This window comes from Salvelinus alpinus, chromosome 26 (assembly GCF_045679555.1).
Source record: "Salvelinus alpinus chromosome 26, SLU_Salpinus.1, whole genome shotgun sequence".
In the NCBI taxonomy this organism is placed as follows: Eukaryota; Metazoa; Chordata; class Actinopteri; order Salmoniformes; family Salmonidae; genus Salvelinus; species Salvelinus alpinus.
This window is the reverse complement of record NC_092111.1, coordinates 41885103-41903523: the sequence shown is the minus strand read 5'-3', so window position 1 is coordinate 41903523 and position 18421 is coordinate 41885103. Positions and strand designations below refer to the sequence as shown.

The following is an 18421-nucleotide window of genomic DNA, read 5'->3' as shown; positions in this document are numbered from 1 at the left end:
AGGAACTGAGCCCTAGGACCATACGTCAGGACTACCGGGCATGATGACTCCTTGCTGTCCCCAGTCCACCTGGCCTTGCTGCTGTCCCAGTTTCAACTGTTCTGCCTACGGTTATGGAACGCCTACCTGTCCCAGACCTGCTGTTCTCAACTCTTAATTATCGGCTATGAAAAGCCAACTGACATTTATTCCTGATTATTATTTGACCATACTTGTCATTTATGAACATCTTGGCTCTCTCTAATTCTCTCCTTCTCTCTTTCTTTTTCTCTCTCGGAGGAGCTGGGCCCTGGGACCGTGCGTCGGGACTGCCGGGCATGATGGCTCCTTGCTGTCCCCAGTCCACCTGGCCTTGCTGCTGTCCCAGTTTCAGCTGTTCTGCCTGCGGTTATGGAACCCCTACCTGTCCCAGACCTGCTGTTTTCAACTCTTAAATTATCGGCTATGAAAAGCCAACTGAAATTTATTCCTGATTATTATTTGACCATGCTTGTCATTTATGAACATTTTGAACATCTTGGCCATGTTCTGTTATAATCTCCACCCGGCACAGCCAGAAGAGGACTGGCCACCCCTCATAGCCTGGTTCCTCTCTAGGTTTCTTCCTAGGTTTTGGCCTTTCTAGGGAGTTTTTCCTAGCCACCGTGCTTCTACACCTACATTGCTTGCTGTTTGGGGTTTTAGGCTGGGTTTTTTGTACAGCACTTCGAGATATTGGCTGATGTACGAAGGGCTATATAAAATAAACTTGATTGATTGATAGAGGGGGGTAAGGAGGGGCTAGAGGGAGGTAAGGAGGGGCTAGAGGGAGGTAAGGAGGGGCTAGAGGGAGGTAAGAGGGGGCTAGAGGGAGGTAAGAGGGGGCTAGAGGGAGGTAAGGAGGGGCTAGAGGGGGGTAGGGAGGGGCTAGAGGGGGGTAAGGAGGGGCTAGAGGGAGGAAAGGAGGGGCTAGAGGGAGGTAAGGAGGGGCTAGAGGGAGGTAAGGGGGGGCTAGAGGGAGGTAAGGGGGGGCTAGAGGGATGTAAGGGGGGCTAGAGGGATGTAAGGGGGGGCTAGAGGGGGGTAAGGAGGGGCTAGAGGGAGGAAAGGAGGGGCTAGAGGGAGGTAAGGAGGGGCTAGAGGGAGGAAAGGAGGGGCTAGAGGGAGGTAAGGGGGGGCTAGAGGGAGGTAAGGAGGTGCTAGAGGGAGGTAAGGAGGGGCTAGAGGGAGGTAAGGAGGGGCTAGAGGGAGGTAAGGAGGGGCTAGAGGGAGGTAAGGGGGGGCTAGAGGGAGGTAAGGAGGGGCTAGAGGGATGTAAGGAGGGGCTAGAGGGATGTAAGGGGGGGCTAGAGGGAGGGTAAGGAGGGGCTAGAGGGATGTAAGGAGGAGCTAGAGGGATGTAAGGAGGGGCTAGAGGGATGTAAGGGGGGGCTAGAGGGAGGTAAGGAGGGGCTAGAGGGATGTAAGGAGGGGCTAGAGGGAGGTAAGGGGGGGCTAGAGGGAGGTAAGGAGGGGCTAGAGGGATGTAAGGAGGGGCTAGAGGGATGTAAGGGGGGGCTAGAGGGATGTAAGGAGGGGCTAGAGGGAGGTAAGGAGGGGCTAGAGGGAGGTAAGGAGGGGCTAGAGGGAGGTAAGGAGGGGCTAGAGGGATGTAAGGAGGGGCTAGAGGGAGGTAAGGGGGGGCTAGAGGGAGGTAAGGAGGGGCTAGAGGGAGGTAAGGGGGGGCTAGAGGGATGTAAGGAGGGGCTAGAGGGATGTAAGGAGGGGCAAGAGGGATGTAAGGAGGGGCTAGAGTGATGTAAGGGGGGGCTAGAGGGAGGTAAGGAGGGGCTAGAGGGATGTAAGGAGGGGCTAGAGGGAGGTAAGGAGGGGCTAGAGCGAGGTAAGGCGGGGATAGAGGGAGGTAAGGGGGGCTAGAGGGAGGTAAGGAGGGGCTAGAGGGAGGTAAGGGGGGGCTAGAGGGAGGTAAGGGGGGATAGAGGGAGGTAAGGAGGGGCTAGAGGGAGGTAAGGGGGGATAGAGGGAGGTAAGGAGGGGCTAGAGGGAGGTAAGGAGGGGCTAGAGGGAGGTAAGGAGGGGCTAGAGGGAGGTAAGGAGGGGCTAGAGGGAGGTAAGGGGGGATAGAGGGAGGTAAGGAGGGGCTAGAGGGATGTAAGGGGGGGCTAGAGGGAGGTAAGGGGGGGCTAGAGGGATGTAAGGAGGGGCTGGAGGGAAGAAAGGAGGGGCTAGAGGGAGGTAAGGAGGGGCTAGAGGGAGGTAAGGAGGGGCTAGAGGGAGGTAAGGAGGGGCTAGAGGGAGGTAAGGAGGGGCTAGAGGGAGGTAAGGGGGTCTAGAGGGATGTAAGGGGGGGCTAGAGGGAGGGTAAGGAGGGGCTAGAGGGAGGTAAGGAGGGGCTAGAGGGAGGTAAGGAGGGGCTAGAGGGATGTAAGGGGGGGCTAGAGGGAGGTAAGGAGGGGCTAGAGGGAGGTAAGGGGGGGCTAGAGGGATGTAAGGAGGGGCTAGAGGGATGTAAGGAGGGGCTAGAGGGATGTAAGGAGGGGCAAGAGGGATGTAAGGAGGGGCTAGAGGGATGTAAGGAGGGGCTAGAGGGATGTAAGGAGGGGCTAGAGGGAGGTAAGGAGGGGCTAGAGCGAGGTAAGGGGGGGATAGAGGGAGGTAAGGGGGGGCTAGAGGGAGGTAAGGAGGGGCTAGAGGGATGTAAGGGGGGGCTAGAGGGAGGTAAGGGGGGATAGAGGGAGGTAAGGAGGGGCTAGAAGGATGTAAGGGGGGGCTAGAGGGAGGTAAGGGGGGATAGAGGGAGGTAATGAGGGGCTAGAGGGAGGTAAGAAGGGGCTAGAGGGAGGTAAGGAGGGGCTAGAGGGATGTAAGGAGGGGCTAGAGGGAGGTAAGGAGGGGCTAGAGGGAGGTAAGGAGGGGCTAGAGGGATGTAAGGAGGGGCTAGAGGGAGGTAAGGAGGGGCTAGAGGGAGATAAGGAGGGGCTAGAGGGAGGTAAGGAGGGGCTAGAGGGAGGTAAGGAGGGGCTAGAGGGAGGTAAGGGGGGCTAGAGGGAGGGTAAGGAGGGGCTAGAGGGAGGTAAGGAGGGGCTAGAGGGATGTAAGGGGGGGCTAGAGGGATGTAAGGAGGAGCTAGAGGGATGTAAGGAGGGGCTAGAGGGATGTAAGGGGGGCTAGAGGGAGGTAAGGAGGGGCTAGAAGGAGGTAAGGAGGGGCTAGAGGGATGTAAGGGGGGATAGAGGGATGTAAGGGGGGGGGCTAGAGGGAGGTAAGGAGGGGCTAGAAGGAGGTAAGGAGGGGCTAGAGGGATGTAAGGAGGGGCTAGAGGGAGGTAAGGAGGGGCTAGAGGGAGGTAAGGAGGGGCTAGAGGGATGTAAGGAGGGGCTAGAGGGATGTAAGGGGGGGCTAGAGGGATGTAAGGAGGGGCTAGAGGGATGTAAGGGGGGGCTAGAGGGATGTAAGGGGGGGCTAGAGGGGGCCAAGGAGGGGCTAGAGGGAGGTAAGGAGGGGCTAGAGGGAGGTAAGGATGGGCTAGAGGGATGTAAGGGGGGGCTAGAGGGAGGTAAGGAGGGGCTAGAGGGATGTAAGGGGGGGCTAGAGGGAGGTAAGGAGGGGCTAGAGGGATGTAAGGAGGGGCTAGAGGGATGTAAGGGGGGGCTAGAGGGAGGTAAGGAAGGGCTAGAGGGAGGTAAGGAGGGGCTAGAGGGAGGTAAGGATGGGCTAGAGGGATGTAAGGGGGGATAGAGGGATGTAAGGGGGGGGCTAGAGGGAGGTAAGGAGGGGCTAGAGGGAGGTAAGGAGGGGCTAGAGGGAGGTAAGGAGGGGCTAGAGGGAGGTGAGGGGGGGCTAGAGGGAGGTAAGGAGGGGCTAGAGGGATGTAAGGAGGGGCTAGAGGGATGTAAGGGGGGGCTAGAGGGAGGTAAGGGGGGATAGAGGGAGGTAAGGAGGGGCTAGAGGGATGTAAGGAGGGGCTAGATGGAGGTAAGGAGGGGCTAGAGGGAGGTAAGGGGGGGCTAGAGGGAGGTAAGGAGGGGCTAGAGGGAGGTAAGGAGGGGCTAGAGGGATGTAAGGGGGGGCTAGAGGGAGGTAAGGGTGGGCTAGAGGGTGGGAAGGAGGGGCTAGAGGGAGGTGAGGGGGAGGCTAGAGGGAGGTAAGGGGGCTAGAGGGAGGTAAGGGGGGGCTAGAGGGAGGTAAGGAGGGGCTAGAGGGAGGTAAGGAGGGGCTAGAGGGAGGTAAGGAGGGGCTAGAGGGAGGTAAGGAGGGGCTAGAGGGAGGTAAGGGGGGGCTAGAGGGAGGTAAGGGGGGGCTAGAGGGATGTAAGGGGGGCTAGAGGGATGTAAGGAGGGGCTAGAGGGAGGTAAGGGGGGGCTAGAGGGATGTAAGGGGGGCTAGAGGGATGTAAGGGGGGGCTAGAGGGAGGGAAGGGGGGGCTAGAGGGATGTAAGGGGGGCTAGAGGGATGTAAGGAGGGGCTAGAGGGAGGTAAGGAGGGGCTAGAGGGATGTAAGGGGGGGCTAGAGGGAGGTAAGGAGGGGCTAGAGGGATGTAAGGGGGGGCTAGAGGGAGGTAAGGAGGGGCTAGAGGGATGTAAGGAGGGGCTAGAGGGATGTAAGGGGGGCTAGAGGGTGGTAAGGAGGGGCTAGAGGGAGGTAAGGAGGGGCTAGAGGGAGGTAAGGGGGGGCTAGAGGGATGTAAGGGGGGGCTAGAGGAAGGTAAGGAGGGGCTAGAGGGATGTAAGGAGGGGCTAGAGGGAGGTAAGGAGGGGCTAGAGGGAGGTAAGGGGGGGCTAGAGGGAGGTAAGGAGGGGCTAGAGGGATGTAAGGAGGGGCAAGAGGGATGTAAGGGGGGGCTAGAGGGATGTAAGGAGGGGCTAGAGGGAGGTAAGGAGGGGCTAGAGGGAGGTAAGGAGGGGCTAGAGGGAGGTAAGGGTGGGCTAGAGGGAGGTAAGGAGGGGCTAGAGGGAGGTAAGGGGGGGGCTAGAGGGAGGTAAGGGGGGGCTAGAGGGGGGTAAGGAGGGGCTAGAGGGAGGTAAGGAGGGGCTAGAGGGAGGTAAGGAGGGGCTAGAGGGAGGTAAGGAGGGGCTAGAGGGATGTAAGGAGGGGCAAGAGGGATGTAAGGAGGGGCTAGAGGGATGTAAGGAGGGGCTAGAGGGAGGTAAGGAGGGGCTAGAGGGATGTAAGGGGGGGCTAGAGGGAGGTAAGGAGGGGCTAGAGGGAGGTAAGGGGGGGCTAGAGGGAGGTAAGGAGGGGCTAGAGGGAGGTAAGGGGGGACTAGAGGGAGGTAAGGAAGGATAGAGGTAAGTAAGGGGTGGTAGAGAGGGGATACAGACACACACAGGGACATGTCTCACATCCAAAAGAAGATGGAGAGCCTATAGCTGAGGTCCTTCCTCCTCCCTCTACTCGTAGGCGTTTGGGTAAAACAGGGGACCGTCTTAAACAGCTAAACCAAAGGGAAAGTTTTGGGATTTTCAATCTACAAGCCACTAAGTACCCTGGTTTAAATGAAGATATGGATTTACAAACTACAGGCCACTAAGTATCCTGGTTTAAATAAAGATATGGATTTACAAACTACAGGCCACTAAGTATCCTGGTTTAAATAAAGATATGGATTTACAAACTACAGGCCACTAAGTATCCTGGTTTAAATAAAGATATGGATTTCTCAACATTCAAGTAGGGTCTTTGTGGTCCCTTCGCTGTGATCTAGTGGACACATTGCCCTATTGCCCTCTGCTATGTTTGGACTGCTGTGGTCCATGTTGGCTGTGATCTAGTGGACACATTGCCCTCTGCCATGTTTGGACTGCTGTGGTCCATGTTGGCTGTGATCTAGTGGACACATTGCCCTATTGCCCTCTGCCATGTTTGGACTGCTGTGGTCCATGTTGGCTGTGATCTAGTGTACTATAAAATGTACGTCTCTCCAAGTCTCACCATTTTTCCCTCCTATTCAAGGCTAGGACTACTTCGTATTGTCTAATAGCGCTAATACTTTTAACCTTAATATGCATTTGGATAACATATCTATTTGACTTCTGAATGTATAGTATTGTGTATTCTGTAACCATTCCCTCTTCAATCAGGGTTGATTGGGGAAAAAAAGAAAGAAAAATAAGACAGAATTATCGTATTTTTGTACTTCCTGACGAATGCCATGCAGCAAATTAGTTTAAAAAATGTTGTTCCATTGAACAAAGGCATTTTAATTAATTTGATGAAGTGCCTTGGTCCTCCTTTCTTTTTCATAAAGTTATGTAGGTTTGTATTGTTCCAGAGACGAACAATAAAGTTATGTAGTTTTGTATTATACCTGAGATGAACAATAAAGTTATGTAGGTTTGTATTGTACCTTTGCTGAACAATAAAGTTATGTAGGTTTTTTATGTACCTGGGATGAATATAAGAACAATAAAGTTCTGTAGGTTAGTATTGTACCTGTAATGAACAATAAAGTTCTGTAGGTTTGTATTGTACGTGTGATTAACAATAAAGTTCTGTGGGTTTGTATTGTACAGGAAATGAACAATAAAGTTATGTAGGTTTGTATTGTACCTGTGATGAACAATACAGGTATGTAGGTTTGTATTGTACCTGTGATGAACAATAAAGTTATGTAGGTTTGTATTGTACCTGTGATGAACAATAAAGTTATGTTGGTTTTTTACATACCTGGGATGAATGAATAAACAACAAAGTTCTGTAGGTTTGTATTGTACCTGTGATTAACAATAAAGTTATGTACGTTTGTATTGTACCTGTAATGAACAATAAAGTTATGTAGGTTTGTATTGTACCTGTGATGGACAATAAAGTTACGTAGGTTTGTATTGTACATCAACTGAACAATAAAGTTACGTAGGTTTGTATTGTACATCAACTGAACAATAAAGTTATGTAGGTTTGTATTGTATCTGTGATTAACAATAAAGTTATGTAGGTTTGTATTATACATCAAATGAACAATAAAGTTATGTAGGTTTGTATTGTACCTGTGATTAACAATATAGTTATGAAGGTTTTTTATGTGCCTGGGATGATTATATGAACAATAAAGTTCTGTTGTTTTGTGTTGTACCTGGGATGTTCTTTGACCCTGGTTTAGGGGTCAGTCCTCTGGCCTGGTTGATCTCCACCTCTATCTGGCCTCCTCTGTCCACCATACCCACATGGACGTCACCTACATGAGGAAAACACACACTCCTCATGTTTAGGGGCAGATGATTTTACTTAGTATGTAACCTGGCCAGGAAAAGCTCTGTGCCCAGTTATAGGCCAGAACCATTCTCCGGGTCAGATCAGGTTACATTCTGGCCATATTATGATGCAGTATCTGATCAGAAAGTGTAGTTTCAGCCTGCAGTACCACTGTTGATCAGCAGGGGGAGACAGAAAGCATGTCGTCTGTTATAACATATGTTCCACTGTCCTCACAATGATTTATCAAGTGATTTAGGCATAGAATACTCATATTTACTTACCTTCATAAAATTACTTAAATATGTAGAGCCATCCCCATATTTAATACACCATCTGGTATCTAATGTAACGCCATCCCCATATTCATACACCATCTGGTATCTAATGTAGAGCCATCCCCATATTCATACACCATCTGGTATCTAATGTAACGCCATCCCCATATTCATACACCATCTGGTATCTAATGTAGAGCCATCTCCATATTCATACACCATCTGGTATCTAATGTAGAGCCATCCCCATATTCATACACCATCTGGTGTCTAATGTAGAGCCATCCCCATATTCATACACCATCTGGTATCTAATGTAGAGCCATCCCCATATTCATACACCATCTGGTATCTAATGTAGAGCCATCCCCATATTCATACACCATCTGGTATCTAATGTAGAGCCATCCCCATATTCATACACCATCTGGTATCTAATGTAGAGCCATCCCCATATTCATACACCATCTGGTATCTAATGTAGAGCCATCCCCATATTTATACACCATCTGGTATCTAATGTAGAGCCATCCCCATATTCATACACCATCTGGTATCTAATGTAGAGCCATCCCCATATTCATACACCATCTGGTATCTAATGTAGAGCCATCCCCATATTCATACACCATCTGGTATCTAATGTAGAGCCATCCCCATATTCATACACCATCTGGTATCTAATGTAGAGCCAACTCCATATTCATACACCGCCTGGTATCTAATGTAGAGCCATCCCCATATTCATACACCGCCTGGTATCTAATGTAGAGCCATCCCCATATTCATACACCATCTGGTATCTAATGTAGAGCCATCCCCATATTCATACACCATCTGGTATCTAATGTAGAGCCATCTCCATATTCATACACCGCCTGGTATCTAATGTAGAGCCATCCCCATATTTAATACACCATCTGGTATCTAATGTAGAGCCATCCCCATATTCATACACCATCTGGTATCTAATGTAGAGCCATCCCCATATTCATACACCATCTGGTATCTAATGTAACGCCATCCCCATATTCATAAACCATCTGGTATCTAATGTAGAGCCATCCCAATATTCATACACCATCTGGTATCTAGTGTAGAGCCATCCCCATATTCATACACCATCTGGTATCTAATGTAGAGCCATCTCCATATTCATACACCATCTGGTATCTAATGTAGAGCCATCCCCATATTCATACACCATCTGGTATCTAATGTAGAGCCATCCCATATTCATACACCATCTGGTATCTAATGTAGAGCCATCCCCATATTCATACACCATCTGGTATCTAATGTAGCGCCATCTCCATATTCATACACCATCTGGTATCTAATGTAGGGCCATCTCCATATTCATACACCATCTGGTATCTAATGTAGCGCCATCTCCATATTCATACACCATCTGGTATCTAATGTAGGGCCATCTCCATATTCATACACAATCTGGTATCTAATGTAGAGCCATCCCCATATTCATACACCATCTGGTATCTAATGTAGAGCCATCCCCATATTCATACACCATCTGGTATCTAATGTAGAGCCATCTCCATATTCATACACCATCTGTTGTCTAATGTAGAGCCATCTCCATATTCATACACCGCCTGGTATCTGACGATCAGCAAACACAGAGGGGGGAGGAGCTATAGTAATGGCGTCTTGGCATATATTATATTATCACATCACAGAAGCTATTTTCAGACAGAGAGACTCCAATGATTTGACTTACCCATGGAGGGTGTGGCTAATGTCTGTCGGCCTACGATCTGGGCGGGGCCTAGTCCATCCAGGAAGTCACTAAACTGGCTCTCTGGACCCATGCGAGTAGGGGGGAAGATAAACCTAGAGAGATAAAGAGAGAGAGAAAGGAATAGAATGAGTGATGGATGGACGGATGGTGGTTTAATGACATGTAGCAGTAGGGTAGCTGGAGACAGTGAGGACGACAACATGGACTGAACCACAGCTGTAGGGGTCCAGAGTTGGTCCTCTGGGTACAGGAGACAGTGAGGACGACAACATGGACTGAACCACAGCTGTAGGGGTCCAGAGGTGGTCCTCTGTGAGACAGTGAGGACTACAACATGGACTGAACCATCGCTGTAGGGGTCCAGAGGTGGTCCTCTGTGAGACAGTGAGGACGACAACATGGACTGAACCACAGCTGTAGGGGTCCAGAGGTGGTCCTCTGGGTACAGGAGACAGTGAGGACGACAACATGGACTGAACCATCGCTGTAGGGGTCCAGAGGTGGTCCTCTGGCTACAGGCAGTACAGCGCTCACGTACAGCAGTTACAGAACTAGTAATATATGAATAACGTACGTTCCGTCAGAGCTGTTGGAGTTGGTGCTACCGTCCGTGGACTCCTTGCTGCCCTGTCGCGTGACCCGGTTCCTCATCTCCACAGCGATACCCGTCTCCGTGCTCCGCCGGATCGTACCGCGCAGCTTCTTCACTCGTTCTTCTGGAGATAAGAGGTCAGAGGTCAAGGGTTAAAAGTTAAAGGTTAGGGGTTCAAGGACCGCTTAAGACCGTTCTGAAGACTTCTAGTAACTATATCGGACACTGAGTCACTTTATTATCTCTATATTCTCTCTTCATTCTCTCTTCAATCTCTCTTCAATCTCTCTTTATTCTCTCTATATTCTAACTATATTCTCTCTTCATTCTCTCTTCAATCTCTCTTCAATCTCTCTTTATTCTCTCTTTATTCTCTCTATATTCTAACTATATTCTCTCTATATTCTCTCTATATTCTCTCTTTATTCTCTCTATATCCTCTCTATATTCTCTCTATATTCTCTCTATAATCTCTCTTTATTCTCTCTATATTCTAACTATATTCTAACTATATTCTCTCTTTATTCTCTCTATATCCTCTCTATATACTCTCTATATTCTCTCCATATTCTCTCTATATTCTAACTATAATCTATCTTTATTCTCTCTATATTCTCTCTACATTCTCTAAATTCTAACTATATTCTAACTATAATCTCTCTATATTCTCTCTTTATTCTCACTATATTCTCTCTTTATTCTCTCTATATTCTCTCTATATTCTCTCTATATTCTCTCTATATTCTCTCTTTATTCTCTCTTTATTCTCTCTATATTCTCTCTTTATTCTCTGTATAATCTCTCTATATTCTCTCTTTATTCTCTCTATATTCTCTCTTTATTCTCTGTATAATCTCTCTATATTCTCTCTATATTCTCTCTTTATTCTCACTATATTCTCTCTTTATTCTCTCTTTATTCTCTCTATATTCTCTCTATATTCTCTGTATAATCTCTCTATATTCTCTCTTTATTCTCACTATATTCTCTCTATATTCTCTCTTTATTCTCTGTATAATCTCTCTATATTCTCTCTATATTCTCTCTTTATTCTCACTATATTCTCTCTTTATTCTCTCTATATTCTCTCTTTATTCTCTGTATAATCTCTCTATATTTTCTCTTTATTCTCTCTATATTCTCTCTATAATCTCTCTATATTTTCTCTATATTCTCTCTATATTCTCTCTATATTCTAACTATATTCTCTCTATAATCTCTCTATATTCTCTCTATATTCTCTCTATAATCTCTCTATAATCTCTCTTTATTTTCTCTATATTCTCTCTATATTCTCTCTTTATTCTCTCTATATTCACTCTTTATTCTCACTATATTCTCTCTTTATTCACACTATATTCTCTCTTTATTCTCACTATATTCTCTCTATAATCTCTCTTTATTCTCTCTATAATCTCTCTATATTCTCTCTATATTCTCTCTATAATCTCTCTTTATTCTCTCTATAATCTCTCTTTAATCTCTCTTTATTCTCTGTAGGTGTAAGAATATGTCAGATAAGCCATAGTCAGCAGCTCTTAAAGGGAACACCTGCTGTTCCTTTTATATTTCTTCAACTTATAATTACACACATAAACACACCAACAATTCTTCCGATAAGGCTTTTACTGAGTTACAGTTCATAATAAGGAAATCAGTCAATAGAAATAAATGTATTAGGCCCTAATCTATGGATTTGTCATGACTGGGCAGGGGTTGGGCAGCCATGGTTGGGCCTGGGAGGTGGAGGGTCTGGGGTCGTTCTTTACATTTTAATTACTTAAAACGACGTTGGAGGTCGACTAATGGTAGAGATAATAACATGGAATTATCTGGCAAACATCCAATCACACGCTCCCTCAACAGTTGTGGCATTGCGTTGTGTGATTAATCTAATTTTAGAGTGGCCTTTTATTGTCCCCAGCACAAGGTGCACCTGTGTAATGATCATGCTGTTTAAATCAGTTTCATGAAATGCCACACCTGTCAGTTGGATGGATTATCTTGGCAAAGCAATGCTCACTAACAGGGCTGTAAACAGATTTGTTCACATAATTTGAGAGAAATAAGCTTTGTTGTGAGTATGGAACATTTCTGGGATCTTTTATTTCAGCTCAGAAAACATTGGACCAACAACTATCCATTTTTGATCAGTATAATAAAAGCAAACTTTATGTCTCGGTTAAAGGCTACACAGGTTCAGAGATCCTGTGTTAGGTGTATTAGGGAGATGGACACACACACACACACACGGTTGACAAGTAAGCCTGCTGACACAGAGGTGTGATGACACCGTTTAGTAGTGCGTGTGCTCAAGCAATCCACATTACAGTTCCTGTAAGATCCACTAGAGGCCTGTCCTCTACACTCACACTGTCTTTCCCACCAAGTCTCTAACTTGTTTACTCTCTCACACACACACACACACACACACACACACACACACACACACACACACACACACACACACACACACACACACACACACACACACACACACACACACACACACACACACACACACACACACACACACACACACACACACACACACACACACACACACACACACACACACACACACACACACACACAAACAAACACAAACATACCATAGCAAATCAGCAATGGACAGGATTAATGTATGAGGAAGGAGGGAGGGTCAAGGTGGAGTGTGAGGAGAAAGTATTTACTGAAGGAGAAAAGGTGAGAGCTGGCTCACTAACCCCCCAAGCAGCTCTCGGGGCATCTGGCACTGAGAAGTGTGTGTGTGTGTGTGTGTGTGTGTTTGTGTGTGTTTGAGGGTGATGTAAGCATAATTATACCACACTCCATGTGATCTAGGCTACAAAGTTGTATCTCCCTGCTAGTTCTCTGTTGTATCTCCCTGCTAGTTCTCTGCTGTATCTCCCTGCTAGTTCTCTGTTGTATCTCCCTGCTAGATCTCTGCTGTATCTCCCTGCTAGTTCTCTGTTGTATCTCCCTGCTAGATCTCTGCTGTATCTCCCTGCTAGTTCTCTGCTGTATCTCCCTGCTAGTTCTCTGCTGTATCTCCCTGGCTAGTTCTCTGCTGTATCTCCCTGCTAGTTCTCTGCTGTATCTCCCTGCTAGTTTTCTGTTGTATCTCCCTGCTAGATCTCTGTTGTATCTCTCTGCTAGTTCTCTGTTGTATCTCCCTGGCTAGTTCTCTGCTGTATCTCCCTGCTAGTTCTCTGCTGTATCTCCCTGCTAGATCTCTGCTGTATCTCCCTGCTAGTTCTCTGCTGTATCTCCCTGAGGGTTCTCTGCTGTATCTCCCTGCTAGTTCTCTGTTGTATCTCCCTGAGGGTTCTCTGTTGTATCTCCCTGCTAGTTCTCTGTTGTATCTCCCTGCTAGTTCTCTGCTGTATCTCCCTGAGGGTTCTCTGCTGTATCTCCCTGCTAGATCTCTGTTGTATCTCCCTGCTAGTTCTCTGTTGTATCTCCCTGAGGGTTCTCTGCTGTATCTCCCTGCTAGTTCTCTGTTGTATCTCCCTGAGGGTTCTCTGTTGTATCTCCCTGCTAGTTCTCTGTTGTATCTCCCTGCTAGTTCTCTGCTGTATCTCCCTGAGGGTTCTCTGCTGTATCTCCCTGCTAGATCTCTGTTGTATCTCCCTGCTAGTTCTCTGTTGTATCTCCCTGCTAGTTCTCTGTTGTATCTCCCTGCTAGTTCTCTGCTGTATCTCCCTGAGGGTTCTCTGTTGTATCTCCCTGCTAGTTCTCTGTTGTATCTCCCTGCTAGTTCTCTGTTGTATCTCCCTGCTAGTTCTCTGTTGTATCTCCCTGAGGGTTCTCTGTTGTATCTCCCTGCTAGTTATCTGTTGTATCTCCCTGCTAGTTCTCTGCTGTATCTCCCTGAGGGTTCTCTGCTGTATCTCCCTGCTAGATCTCTGTTGTATCTCCCTGCTAGTTCTCTGTTGTATCTCCCTGAGGGTTCTCTGCTGTATCTCCCTGCCAGATCTCTGCTGTATCTCCCAGGCTAGTCCTCTGCTGCATCTCCCTGCTAGATCTCTGCTGTATCTCCCTGCTAGTTCTCTGCTGTATCTCCCTGCTAGTTCTCTGTTGTATCTCCCTGCTAGTTCTCTGCTGTATCTCCCTGCTAGATCTCTGCTGTATCTCCCTGCTAGATCTCTGCTGCATCTCCCTGCTAGTTCTCTGCTGTATCTCCCTGCTAGTTCTCTGCTGTATCTCCCTGCTAGTTCTCTGCTGTATCTCCCTGCTAGATCTCTGCTGTATCTCCCTGGCTAGTTATCTGCTGTATCTCCCTGCTAGTTCTCTGTTGTATCTCCCTGCTAGTTCTCTGCTGTATCTCCCTGCTAGATCTCTGCTGTATCTCCCTGCTAGATCTCTGCTGCATCTCCCTGCTAGTTCTCTGCTGTATCTACCTGCTAGTTCTCTGCTGTATCTCCCTGCTAGTTCTCTGCTGTATCTCCCTGCTAGATCTCTGCTGTATCTCCCTGGCTAGTTATCTGCTGTATCTCCCTGCTAGATCTCTGTTGTATCTCCCTGCTAGATCTCTGTTGTATCTCCCTGCTAGATCTCTGCTGTATCTCCCTGCTAGTTCTCTGTTGTATCTCCCTGCTAGATCTCTGCTGTATCTCCCTGCTAGTTCTCTGCTGTATCTCCCTGCTAGTTCTCTGCTGTATCTCCCTGCTAGTTCTCTGCTGTATCTCCCTGCTAGATCTCTGTTGCATCTCCCTGCTAGTTCTCTGTTGTATCTCCCTGCCAGTTCTCTGCTGTATCTCCCTGCTAGTTCTCTGCTGTATCTCCCAGGCTAGTTCTCTGCTATATCTCCCTGCTAGATATCTGCTATATCTCCCTGCTAGATATCTGCTGTATCTTCCTGCTAGATCTCTGCTGTATCTCCCTGCTTGTTCTCTGCTGTATCTCCCTGCTAGATCTCTGCTGTATCTCCCAGGCTAGTTCTCTGCTATATCTCCCTGCTAGATATCTGCTGTATCTCCCTGCTAGATCTCTGTTGTATCTCCCTGCTAGATATCTGCTGTATCTCCCTGCTAGTTCTCTGTTGTATCTCCCTGCTAGTTCTCTGCTGTATCTCCCTGCTAGTTCTCTGCTGTATCTCCCTGCTAGTTCTCTGTTGTATCTCCCTGCTAGTTCTCTGCTGTATCTCCCTGCTAGATCTCTGCTGTATCTCCCTGCTAGATCTCTGCTGTATCTCCCTGGCTAGATCTCTGTTGTATCTCCCTGCTAGTTGTCTGTTGTATCTCCCTGCTAGTTCTCTGTTGTATCTCCCTGCTAGTTCTCTGCTGTATCTCCCTGCTAGTTCTCTGTTGTATCTCCCTGCTAGTTGTCTGTTGTATCTCCCTGCTAGTTCTCTGTTGTATCTCCCTGCTAGTTCTCTGCTGTATCTCCCTGCTAGTTCTCTGTTGTATCTCCCTGGCTAGATCTCTGTTGTATCTCCCTGCTAGTTGTCTGTTGTATCTCCCTGCTAGTTCTCTGTTGTATCTCCCTGCTAGTTCTCTGCTGTATCTCCCTGCTAGTTCTCTGTTGTATCTCCCTGCTAGTTGTCTGTTGTATCTCCCTGCTAGTTCTCTGTTGTATCTCCCTGCTAGTTCTCTGCTGTATCTCCCTGCTAGTTCTCTGTTGTATCTCCCTGCTAGTTCTCTGCTGTATCTCCCTGCTAGATCTCTGCTGTATCTCCCTGCTGTATCTCCCTGCTAGTTCTCTGTTGTATCTCCCTGCTAGTTCTCTGCTGTATCTCCCTGCTAGATATCTGCTGTATCTCCCTGCTAGATCTCTGCTGTATCTCCCTGCTAGTTCTCTGCTGTATCTCCCTGATAGTTCTCTGCTGTATCTCCCTGCTAGTTCTCTGTTGTATCTCCCTGCTAGATATCTGCTGTATCTTCCTGCTAGATCTCTGCTGTATCTCCCTGCTTGTTCTCTGCTGTATCTCCCTGCTAGATCTCTGCTGTATCTCCCAGGCTAGTTCTCTGCTATATCTCCCTGCTAGATATCTGCTGTATCTCCCTGCTAGATCTCTGTTGTATCTCCCTGCTAGATATCTGCTGTATCTCCCTGCTAGTTCTCTGTTGTATCTCCCTGCTAGTTCTCTGCTGTATCTCCCTGCTAGTTCTCTGCTGTATCTCCCTGCTAGTTCTCTGTTGTATCTCCCTGCTAGTTCTCTGCTGTATCTCCCTGCTAGATCTCTGCTGTATCTCCCTGCTAGATCTCTGCTGTATCTCCCTGGCTAGATCTCTGTTGTATCTCCCTGCTAGTTGTCTGTTGTATCTCCCTGCTAGTTCTCTGTTGTATCTCCCTGCTAGTTCTCTGCTGTATCTCCCTGCTAGTTCTCTGTTGTATCTCCCTGCTAGTTGTCTGTTGTATCTCCCTGCTAGTTCTCTGTTGTATCTCCCTGCTAGTTCTCTGCTGTATCTCCCTGCTAGTTCTCTGTTGTATCTCCCTGCTAGTTCTCTGCTGTATCTCCCTGCTAGATCTCTGCTGTATCTCCCTGCTGTATCTCCCTGCTAGTTCTCTGTTGTATCTCCCTGCTAGTTCTCTGCTGTATCTCCCTGCTAGATATCTGCTGTATCTCCCTGCTAGATCTCTGCTGTATCTCCCTGCTAGTTCTCTGCTGTATCTCCCTGATAGTTCTCTGCTGTATCTCCCTGCTAGTTCTCTGTTGTATCTCCCTGCTAGTTCTCTGCTGTATCTCCCTGCTAGTTCTCTGCTGTATCTCCCTGCTAGATCTCTGCTGTATCTCCCTGCTAGATTTCTGCTGTATCTCCCTGCTAGATCTCTGCTGTATCTCCCTGGCTAACTCACAGCTGTTGCATTCTTTCCCTCTTCTCTCCTTCGCTCCCTTCCCTCCCCCTTCATCCCTCCATTTCACTCCCTTCCCTCCCCCTTCATCCCTACACCCCCATGATATTATGTGAATAGTGAAATGTATTTGAAACACACACACACCACTTGCAGTCAGCGGTAGAAAAGAGTTAGCTATAAATACATGAACAGTAGGGTGTGCAGGTCCTCTGGGACTATACATAGAAAACACTGAGCCAGGTAGTATACACACAACACACACACACACACACACACACACACACACACACACACACACACACACACACACACACACACACACACACACACACACACACACACACACACACACACACACACACACACACACACACACACACACACACACACACACACACACAGACCCTGGTGATTTAGAGTATTAGAAGTAAGGGGGAGATAGTGGACCCTGGTGATTTAGAGTATTAGAAGTAAGGGGGAGATAGTGGACCCTGGTGATATAGAGAATTAGAGGTGAGGGGGAGATAGTGGACCCTGGTGATATAGAGTATTAGAGGTGAGGGGGAGATAGTGGACACTGGTGATATAGAGTATTAGAGGCAACGGGGAGATAGTGGACACTGGTGATATAGAGTATTAGAGGCAACGGGGAGATAGTGGACCCTGGTGATATAGAGAATTAGAGGTGAGGGGGAGATAGTGGACCCTGGTGATTTAGAGTATTAGAGGTGAGGGGGAGATAGTGGACCCTGGTGATTTAGAGTATTACAGGTAAGGGGGAGATAGTGGACCCTGGTGATTTAGAGTATTAGAGGCTAGGGGGAGATAGTGGACCCTGGTGATTTAGAGTATTAGAGGTAAGGGGGAGATAGTGGACCCTGGTGATTTAGAGTATTAGAGGCAACGGGGAGATAGTGGACCCTGGTGATATAGAGAATTAGAGGTGAGGGGGAGATAGTGGACCCTGGTGATATAGAGAATTAGAGGTGAGGGGGAGATAGTGGACCCTGGTGATTTAGAGTATTAGAGGCAAGGGGGAGATAGTGGACCCTGGTGATATAGAGAATTAGAGGCAAGGGGGAGATAGTGGACCCTGGTGATATAGAGAATTAGAGGCAACGGGGAGATAGTGGACCCTGGTGATATAGAGAATTAGAGGTGAGGGGGAGATAGTGGACCCTGGTGATATAGAGAATTAGAGGTGAGGGGGAGATAGTGGACCCTGGTGATTTAGAGTATTAGAGGCAAGGGGGAGATAGTGGACCCTGGTGATATAGAGAATTAGAGGCAAGGGGAGATAGTGGACCCTGGTGATATAGAGAATTAGAGGCAAGGGGGAGATAGTGGACCCTGGTGATATAGAGAATTAGAGGCAAGGGGGAGATAGTGGACCCTGGTGATATAGAGAATTAGAGGCAAGGGGGAGATAGAGACATCGGTGCACCTTGACATGGATGTAACTTGACATGGATGTACCTTGATGTAATGGTGATGGAACAGAACCTAATAAGATAGTGCTATTGTGATGTAGGCCTACTGTAAATGCTGTAGGTTCTCTGGTACAGCCTCCAACAGCTCCACTAGAGATTCTACAGGTTCAACATCCAATGATGAGAGAGAGAGAGAGAGAGAGAGAGAGAGACGAAGAGAGAGACGAAGAGAGAGAGAGAGAGAGAGAGAGAGAGAGAGAGAGAGAGAGAGAGAGAGAGAGAGAGAGAGAGAGAGAGAAAGAGAGAAAGAGAGAGAGAGAGAGAGGGAGAGAGAGAGAGAATGAAAGAGAGAGACGAAGAGAGCGAGAGAGAGAGAGAGAGAGATTT

General features: G+C 47.8%; 1 protein-coding gene across 1 annotated transcript in view; it reads right to left on the bottom strand.

Moving 5' to 3' along the window:
* Positions 1 to 18421, bottom strand: part of LOC139555325 (regulating synaptic membrane exocytosis protein 3-like) — a 71571-nt gene that overhangs the window by 4894 nt on the left and 48256 nt on the right. The window contains exons 3-5 of the mRNA XM_071369036.1: positions 9786 to 9927; positions 9191 to 9303; positions 7053 to 7154 (exon numbers count right to left, since the gene is read on the bottom strand). Coding sequence (XP_071225137.1) covers positions 7053 to 7154; positions 9191 to 9303; positions 9786 to 9927 — 357 coding nt within the window. The remainder of the gene's footprint in view (positions 1 to 7052; positions 7155 to 9190; positions 9304 to 9785; positions 9928 to 18421) is intronic.